We start from the raw sequence: 10,519 nt of genomic DNA on the forward strand, positions 1-10,519 counted from the left end.
CTTCAAATTTTACCACTAAGATATTTCCACAAGTTTAATGTTATATGTTTGAACCTAATTGAAAAATTCTCTATTAGTTGTATTAGCAAATTGTTAAACTCAAGAATGCTAGTCTTTCTCTTTTTCACATTAAAAATTATTTTACTATAATAGATGTTTTTAAAGTTTGTTTATGAAATATTTTTTCCTTCTTATACATTAAATATAGAGGAATATATTTGGATAAAAAATAAAATTAACTCATTTTTTGTTTTCTTTAAATAGCTATTTAGCTTAGTCTTTTTGTAATTAGTATTCTTTAGCCAATTATTCACAATGTCACCTTTCATAACAAGACTCTTCACATTGTCTAATAGTAAATATTTGAATTTAAAGTCTTATAATTGAAAAAATAGGACACAAACATCATAATAAGAATTGAGAAGATAAAAACTATCAATTTCAGTTTGAAAAACATCCATACAACAACTGATATAAATAGATTTGAATAAAGTAAAAATCATAAGTTAAACCTAATACATATGTGTACCCCCTAAGAACGGTCATACGGCTAAATAACGGGGATATCCAGCTTTCATCATTATTTATTTGAAACATTGAATTTTGGCCCCTCTTGACTGTGAAATAACAATTTAAAAAAATTGCAGCTGAAGATGATTGAAGAGGATATGGATCTTGTAAAGTGAAATTTGTTGATCACATTATTTATATTTGTCACGGAAAGCTATTATTTTAAAGATACCATTGGATCATAGCTTAAGCTCAAGATGAAAATGGAATATACAAAGACGTTGCAGCATCTTTTTTAGATTACATATGGTGAATAGTGTCGTATTGATTATTCTTTTATTGTTACAATGCTTTAAAATAAACACTCGGTAGATTTGTAAATGATTGTTAAACTGGGATACCTTTGAAAAAGAATTGGGTGACGACTCCCAAATTTGTTCTGTCAGTCTTTGTTAAACATTGTTTTAAGAATAACTTTATAGCTGTATTATTGTTCACTTTAACCAGATGTGAGAATTTTTCTTTAAGTGCAATAGCGTTAAAAATTATTTAAACCAGAAATTAAGAGAAAGGAAATGCAATTCAATTTGAGGCTATAGCTGGCGCCGAGTTTCTATAGTTTTTTTGTGGCCAATTTGTGTTTGTTCAGGTGCAATGGACAGCTGGCAATGCTCTCCATCTCCATGTCAATGCTTTCCATCTCCAAGTCCAGGCGTGCCCTTGCATATACCGCTAGTGTGGGTGGTCAGAGCTTTAATGTTAGGCAGTATGCAGTTGCAGTTGTTTCTTGTTTTCTGCGGTGCGAGGAGATATCGTAACTCAAACTCTTTGCTCCGGTTTGTGGTGTGGGGAGCATACTTGGCTGCGGATGTCGTGGCTATCTGTGCGCTGGGCATCATGACGCATTCAATCAGGAAAAGAATCTACGGATTATGGGCCCCCATACTGCTAATCCATTTGGGAGGACCTGACACCATCTCCGCATACTCCACCGCCGATAATGAGCTGTGGACAAGGCACTTGTTCATTATGATCTATCAAGTTCTTATTGCAGCGTATGTCATTTATATATCCAGATTAGAAGGGCGTCTGTTGGCTGCTTCTGTTCTTCTGTTCCTTGCTGGGGCTACTAAGTACGCCGAGAGAACCCTGGCCTTGAGATCTGCCAGCAACACGCAAATGGTTAATTCTACGAATGGCCTTTACAAATTCATGCAGTTTGAAGGTAAATATGATCCAAATGATTACAACTATGTTGTTCAGGGAGAGAAAAGACTACGCAAAATGGAGAGGCATCTTACGACTGATGACAGCAAGATGTTGGATGCTGTACGGAAAGAGAATGCAATTGTAACCATCCAAAAAGTATCTGACCAGGAAGGTGGCGTAATGACACCAGATAAGTACAATCTCTGCTTGTCACACGCTTTGTTCAAAATGTATAAGCGGAGATTTGTAGGCCTCTCTTTTCATGAAGGGGCTCTGCCTAAAACCAGAAATTTTTTCATTAACAATCCGCGTCTAGATTGTGAACAACTGTTCAGTGTTATAGAGAGGGAATTGAAATTCGTTTATGATGTGCTGTTTTCAAAGTCGGGGAGCACGGCCTTCCAAAAGGAGGGTATTGTGCTGCGACTTCTCAATGTTTGTCTTTTGGCGGTGGCTGCCTATCTGGTTTTCTTTCAATTGTCAAAGAAACCAGCACATAAAACGGTTACATTTGTGATTATTTCTGTAGCGCTTGCAGTGGAAATTTTCCAGTTGTGTAGAATTGCGTTATCAGACTGGACCATGGTGTACCTGATTTGTTCTCGTATCAGAGACGTAGAACGAACGAGATCTTGTGGCTGGTCCAAGATCCAATTAAAAAAATATTCTATGGACGTGCTGGACATTGCTCGCAAGCTGTTTAAGAAGAAGTACTGGGAGAACAAAATGAACCAATATTGCTTCTGTTTTATGTTGAAGACGGCTAAATCTTCTTGCATGCCTAGGAGTCTTCTGCAATTCTACATAAGTTTATTTCATATAAGAAAAGCGGATGTAAAAAATGAATTGAAATCATTTATCTTTGAAATAGTTAAAGATAAATGTTCCCCTGATAAAGATATCCTAATATGCAGAGACAGAGTTTACGATCCTGATGAATACTTGATTAGAAAGAACTGCATAGAGCTTGAGGAAGAGGTTGAGACCCAGTTGGAAGAGAACATTCTTCAGTGGCATATTGCCACATCAATTTGTGAATTAGATGTTGAACGGGTCCAGCCTCCCGAAAATTTTGAAATTGCGAGAACATTGTCGAGGTATTTTGCTTATCTTCTCGTGGAACGCCCTAATATTCTGCCTCTCCATCCAGATATTGCAGTACTCTCATACATAGAAATTCAAACCAAAATTACCCACATGTGCGGAGATTTTTCAAGTTGGGCCAAGGATGATAAGAATGGCAACCAGATTGTGAATCGTTCTATCAGTTTGGCATATAAGCTAAAGAACAAAGCTGACAGATGGGATATAATAGCAGCTCAATGGGGCGAATTGCTGATATATGTGGCTGCTTACAACAAAGCCCCGCTCCATGCAGAATGCATCGCTAGCGGTGGGGAGTTTCTGTCTCAAGTCTGGGCTTTGTTGGGTCATTTAGGATGCGGGGAACAATCCGACACGGCCGTAACGAAGAGGAAGGACACCAAAACCAAAATTGACGAAGAGTACTTGACGCAGAAGAGACAGGAAGTGGAACTGAAGTACACCAGAGCGATGGACTTGAAGAAGAGGCAGGAGAAAAATAAAACGAGGACATCACGAGAAATAGAAGAGGAGAGTAGACAAGAAGACCAGAAAATGAAAAATGAAAAGGAAAGGAGAAGAAGCATCGAGGGAACACTCAAACATATTATTGAAGATCCCTAAAACAAGTTTATTTATGTTAGAGATTTTCAAGCATTTGGAATTACTCTAGATGTGTAAATTTTAAACTCATATGCTGCTCTCGTTATTTTATATTTTCAGAAAAAGTGCTGGCTATTGTAGATAAAGATACGTCCCATAATTTCGGGGTTTGAGATTGACTAATTTTTTTTTGCTTTATCATATTTTTGAGTAACCATGACCTGAAAATGCTTTATCAAAAGTGTATACAGATCTATTGTACAATGTAATAACTAACTTGGTTTCACTATTGTATATGTTGTTCTGGGTAATGATGTATATCTTATATATTTATATTTGTTACGAAGGGAGTCTAAGTATTTTCTTATTGTATCTTTTTGTTTTTCATTTTGCAGCATTCTTTTTGAACTATTATTATTTTTTATTATTAACTTTGTTTTACCTATAATTATTTATGTATAATTAGAAATATTTTCAAAGTTCTTTTGAAGGACTCTTTCTTATATAGTATTACAATTTAAAAAAATTAAATTTCTATTGTGTCTATATATACATATATGTAAATGTCCGTGTGTGTCTATATATACACATACACATACAAAAAGAAAGTATTAATTAAATTTGTATTTCATTGATTTTTTTTTATTTAATTTTTAAAAAATTTCTCTTTATATTCCAATAAAGAAAAACAACATGAAGAATATCTTAAATTAGTTATGAAGGAGAAATCCTAAGATTTTACTCTGATGTAATTTTTCTTGCATTATTTGTGTGTACTCAATTGCAGGCAGGATCTAATCAACAATATAAAATCAAAGACCAACTTGAGAGAATGAAGTAGATGATGCGAAAACTATTCAAAGTGATATTTTTATTATCTAAGTAACTCCCATAAGTGATACAATTCAGTTTGTAATGTTTTATTATTATTATTCAAGGTTACTCCTTTTTGGAGTTTCTTCAGTATCACAAATGTTCAGCTTTTTGGTTTTGGTAATTGTCATCCTAATTATAATATCGTGACTTTTTATCAGTAGCTCTTGAGATGCTACAGTTAGATGTTCGTATTTCGTAAATACTTGGTTTGCTTATGTAATTTTGTAATCTTTTTCTTTCTTCCATAAGGTTAAAAAATGTAGGAGGCAAGAGTGTGTGCTTTTTTGTTTCCTTTTTTTTAATTTTTAATTTGGTATTAATAGATATTTTCTTATCGTGTGTAAATGGCATTTATTTTAGTTGTTTTAAATGTTAAAAATGAGTTTAATTTGATATGTCTTATAATTAATTTTATTGAGAAAAAAATTGATGTTATTGGCTTTCATACATTTATGAACAAATATATAATTCATCAAAAATATTAGCTTAAAGGATGAAAGAAAACCAATAAGCCATCTCTATCAAGAGGGAAATAAGGTTTGTGCAATTTGTGTTTGTATTAGATTTTTCTATCCCCATTGTAAAAATGATTTATTATAATTTTTATTTCTAAATTATTGCCTATAATCTTTGAGAAGCACATTAGTTAAATTTGGCAAATAAATAAATGCATGACAAATATATTTAGGCATGTGAATAAATGACCAAATTATACTATTTGATAATATAATTATCTAAATTAATGACTAATTTAGCCATTGGATCAAAATCATAACTAAATAATTTATCAAATATATATTAAATAAATGGCTATTACTCGTCTATTTCTTTTGAATCTAACTTTGACCATAATGCCTAAACTTTAAGACCCCACAACAATACCTCTACTAATCAAACCATTTAGCCACCTTGATGGCATGGATAACTAAAAATATTTAATGTACATAAAAGGCATTGTGTCTTAGTGCAATCTTGATGTCTTTACATATTTTATTAAAAGGGTTAACATTTATATTCTATAACTTTTAGTAGTCATTACTGTAGTTTATGTCCTATTAAAAATAATAAATAAAGAAAATGTACAAGGAAATAGTAAGCAATAAAAAATGGGCATGTTGTAATAAAACTAATCCAAGTATAGACAATTCCCTTAAAACTTTAGGTGGAACTAGAAGAAATTCAAAGTTAATCTTTCAAAAAGTTTAACAGACTTAGGTTAAATGCAAAAGGGATCCTTAGCTAATATAGCATATTGAAAAAAATTATCAAGAACTCTCTCATTTATTCACCCTTATATTTTCAATTATCTTCGATCCTGAATTACATCTCTTTGGCCAATAATTAACTTTGAATTATTTTCATTATCAATAATATTAACTAAAGTGATAAAATTGCACTTGACTTGTAGAAATCCCCTTCCTCCAAATTTTAATAGAAGGTCAAGGTGAATGATGAAGTGTCTAAAGGTTACCATTCTTAACATCCATATAGCCTTATGGGTGGGAATGTGAACCTTTCTATAGGTACATTATGGATACTTGTTGAGAGAAAATAGGATTGTTGGTTATATCAAGTATAATATGTTTTCTATTGAGTTCGTTAAGAAGAAATATTAAATTAAAAAACATGAATTGAATAATAAAATTGTATTTTTTTAATTCAAATTTGAGAAAGATAGTGGAAGAGAGCCAAAAAAATTGATGGATAATACTAAGAATGTAGACAACTTCGTCACTGAAGTTGAAGGATGATGTCAAGACAAGGGTGTGCATAAGGTAGTTATGGAGAAGGATTTGGGTGTTGAGGTAGTTAAAGGTCCTTGTAAGAAAACATAACTAAGCATTATAGAATATAATTATTCTATCACCCATGTTATTTCTAGCCTGTGAAAGGTTGTGAAGATGATGAATGTGCTTAAATAAGAAGAAAGTGAAACATTGAAGACCTTTAGCTGACCCGGTTCCTCCTTTTATGAAATATTTTTATTATAAATGAATGGATATTAGAATGCCCTTGAAAGCTATTGTAGAAAGAAGATCCTTAGAAGAACAAAAAAGATAACAATGAACTTAGTGAAGGAGATAATCCTCCAATGCCAATGCCAATGGCTCTTTGGAAAGAACCCAAAACCTTGTAAGGTTTTAAGAAAGACATCAAACATTCAAGGATATTGTAAGGATTATAAACCTTCCAATCCTACCAAAACAACCATGTCTTCCCAAGAAAAAATTACTATCATCCAACAAAAAACCTTGTAAATTGATAGATAATGTCTTAGTAGGACAAGAAAAATAAGGTCAAATATAATAATATATTTTGAAAAAAGAACAGCATGCTGCATTGAATTAGCATCCTAAAAAAATAAACCAAGCTTGAAGAGGAGATATAAGCCCCTTAGTAAAACATCAAAAGGGACTAGAAAATATTAAAAATCTCTAAAGCTCCAAAAATGAGAGGAAATAATGTTATTCCAAAAAGGCTTTAAAAAATAAAATTTATTTGTAAACTCTCCAAACATAGCCTTCGACTAGAAGTATCACCATTAGCCAAACCTAGATGTGAAGAAATAGGTGTTCATCCTATACAAATAATTCTTTAATTAGTGTCAAAACACTTAGTCATAATCTAAAGAAAATTTCAACCGAATTACTAGTATGCAATGTTAACCGAGTGAACAAAGGATCCAAGAAAACAAGTTAACGTTGCAAAAAATTGCAATGTCAACAGAGTTTACATTTCACACCCTGATGTAATGTCAACTTAGTTGACTATGTCTACCAAGCTCTAGTGTGAACTGAGTCCTTGGAGAAATCTTATTGCAAGGTGATAATGAAGATGGAAGAACACTACAATCCAAGTCAGAAGTGTCTACCAAGTGATCAATATGAACCAAGCACCCAGTATCTACTGAATGCAATAGCTAGCCAAAGTGACAATGGTGATCAAGTGTCTTTAGTATTTCTTGAGTAGGACATTGACCTGAGTTACATCACTGAGCTGACTTGGTTATTGTTTTTGCAACTATTTATGTTGCAATTGAGCTATGATGGATTTATTTGGATGGGTATAAGGTATTTTGGTTTTCCCAAATATATATGTGTATTAAAAGGAAACATTCTATAAGAGAATATGGAAGAGAAGATTGTATAGAAGGCTACAAGCATCACAAGAAAAGGAAGAGACTCATCTATCACAGTCAAGTGATCATTTTACTTCAAAGGATCTTCATCCAAAATGAAAGTTGCATTTTAGAGATCAATCTATTCATTCATCCCAATAGGTGCATCAGTTCCAAATCCTTTAAAAAGGTGGACCTAATAGTCCTTACAGAAACTCCTAACAAAGTACATACTTAACCATATTGTACAAAGCCTTTCACAAGGTGGACCTAATAGTCTTTATTACTCCTAAAGTGTAAGATCACCAGAAGTAATCAATTGTAAGCCCTAATAGGCCAACTTTATTACTATAGCAGTAAAGCATTGTGGGTGTCATCCCCACCCTAGGTTTACCTTCTACTTGGAGTGTTTGTGGGTTACTAAGTATTGTGTTATGGTGTTGTCACTTTAATTCTTTATGTTTCATGCATGCAAGTGGATTAGAAAATATAAAAAAGTGGTTTAAGTGATTGAAATTTAAGTGATTCCTAATTTAACCCCCTCTCAATCAGCTAACTTCCATTACATTTCCAACAATTGGTATCAGAGCTTGGTTCTTTTATTAGAAAAATTGGGAACTTGAGAGCAAAGGTCAAAGACAATAGAAGTATACAAGCTAGAGAAATCCATTGAGAATGAAAAGTTGGATCTACATGTAGCCAGAAAACAAAAAAAGAGATTGAAGGATCAACTCTCTAAATCCTTGAAAAGAAGGAAATAATGGGTAGAATAGATGAATAATAGTCTCTACATAGAAGAGAGAATTAAAGATAATTATAGAGAAAGAAGCTTAGATGAAGTATATGCATCTATAGAAGATCTACTTGGAAGAAACCTTATTCTACAAGAAGAAGTCATAAAATTGAAAAGAGAACAAGAGATTCATTCTGTTAGAATATGTGAAGTCATGGAATAAAAGAACTAGGCTAAAAATGATAAAAATATGGCAGAGGAAGAGAGAAGACTACTCAACACTAGGCTAGAAGAAAAAGACAGTGAAATCCACCAGCTCTCACTACATTAGGTATATTTAGTAAATAATTTTATCAATTCAAATCAAGAAGTCATCAATCTAAGGAAAAAAAATTAAAGACTTGTGAATAATCTTAGACCAGAAAAAGAAACCAATGAAAGAATGATGAATTCATAAGAAAGATTGGATTAGTTAGTTGAGATATCCTAGAAGAGATAGAAAGGTAAATTAGGATTAAGCTACACTAAAGAAGGAGAGTCATCAACAAGGAGCTCAAAAAAATAAAAGACTTGCATGTAATCATTATGGAAAGATAGGGAACACATCAAACAAATCTTAGAGAAATGAAAAGTAAAAATTTAATGGAAAATGTTATAGTTGTTAAAAACATGGACACAAAGAAAGTGAACACATAGAGAAGACTAAATTTGAAGGAAAATCTTTCATATGCAATAATCATGGTCATAAATCTTTAGAATGTAGCACTAAGATATGGAATCCTACTAAAAAACTTGCAAAAGCTATCTTTGGTTTGAATTACAACACTTGGTGCAATGTTATCTATGTCAAGAGTTTGGAAACATCACTATTAGAATTTTGGCAAATAAATAACTACATGACTAAAAAATTTAGTCATGTAAATACATTATTTAGTCACATGACTATCAAAACTAATCAAATTATGCTAACTTTTGGTAGATCACAAGTATAAGTAACTAAATAAATCACTAATTTGGTCAAGAGCTAAAATCACATGGTAAGAAAAATAAAAATGATTAAGTAATTAGTCACTAGACAAATGATTGTTACTCCTTTATAATAACATTTGATAAAATGATAAAATGAATGATTGTTACTCCTTTATGCATGTGATGTATTTATTGACTAGCTGATAACATAAAGTGACATATGCTAATAGATGTATGTGCTCTAATGTCTTCACAATGTAGATGGATTATGGATGTATGAATTATACATGTTTGTATTGTGATGGTTGAGATTGTAAATATAAGAACAATTAAATTTTATGCAAATATATGGAATGTGAAAAATGAAAGTAAATGCATGATGTTAATTGTTGGAAATATAAGAGGAGTAACTAAGACAGGAGGGGTGAATCAGTTACTACAAAAATAAATCCTAGATCCCTTTTATGTTAGTACAAAATAAACTGTAAAAATTGAATACTAATGATGCTCGACATACACAAAATGTTGTACCTCAATAAATACTATATATACTCTATAATGAATTAGCTTGGTAGATCTTACAATGTTATCTGTAATTATCATTACTTTAACTTAATTTTAAGCATAGAAAAGAAATAACACGAACACATTTGACACTGAATTTAATGTGGAAACTCAATTTGGAGAAAACCACTAATTGCAACTAGTTACTAATTTTCACTCTTCTGAAGTGAGCCCTGTTAGGAGCCAACCCTATTAAAGGCTACAAAACATATTGTTAGGTGTGACCCTATTAGAGGATGTAATCACCCTATTAGAAGTGGCCTTGTCAAAGGTCTTTAGACAATTCAATAGAACTACCACCTTGTTAGTGGATTTACAAATGGCTATTAAACCAACTCTATTAAGAGATTTTGATCACTACTACAATGGTTAGAAAGTAACAATGAATTGACTTGATTTTGATGCAACTAAATTGCTGATTATAGATCTCTATTCTGGCTTGTACTTGATCCTTCCTGGTCAAATTTATTTTTTTAGCTTCACAAACACATTCTTCTTATCTCCAGATTCACTTCCTCTGAGCATTTATCAAATCTTCAATTATTGCACTTCACACACTCTATCCACAAATTGACCTTCTACTTACATAATTCACATTGTCCAATCAACTAGAATACAACTTAGAGTAATCAATATTCATTACCTCAGTTAGCTAGAATCAATAGATAAATCAATTAAATTCAATATGCCAAAAAACAAAAAATACTTTTGTAGTCGACCCAGCTTGGTAGACACTAGCTCAAAAGTGATTTTCCTATGTTAACCAAGTGAAGCTTGGTCAACATTGCATGTTGACAAGTTCCTTTGGTAAATAAGTGAGTTCATTCAACTTGATTCCATCCAACATTTCCTTC

The 10,519-nt window shown here is 32.1% G+C and overlaps 1 protein-coding gene across 1 annotated transcript; it reads left to right on the forward strand.

Annotated features, from left to right (window-relative positions):
* Positions 1-1,081: 1,081 nt before the first annotated feature.
* Positions 1,082-4,420, forward strand: LOC149547520 (uncharacterized). Its single transcript, XM_089791682.1, has 2 exons — positions 1,082-3,431; positions 4,193-4,420. The coding sequence occupies exon 1, from the start codon at positions 1,165-1,167 to the stop codon at positions 3,424-3,426; it is 2,262 nt and encodes a 753-aa protein (XP_089647808.1). The 5' UTR covers positions 1,082-1,164; the 3' UTR covers positions 3,427-3,431; positions 4,193-4,420.
* The last annotated feature ends 6,099 nt before the right edge of the window (positions 4,421-10,519 follow it).

Source organism: Cupressus sempervirens, chromosome 7 (genome assembly GCF_028749045.1).
Source record: "Cupressus sempervirens isolate cs-2001-9-10 chromosome 7, ASM2874904v1, whole genome shotgun sequence".
In the NCBI taxonomy this organism is placed as follows: domain Eukaryota; kingdom Viridiplantae; phylum Streptophyta; class Pinopsida; order Cupressales; family Cupressaceae; genus Cupressus; species Cupressus sempervirens.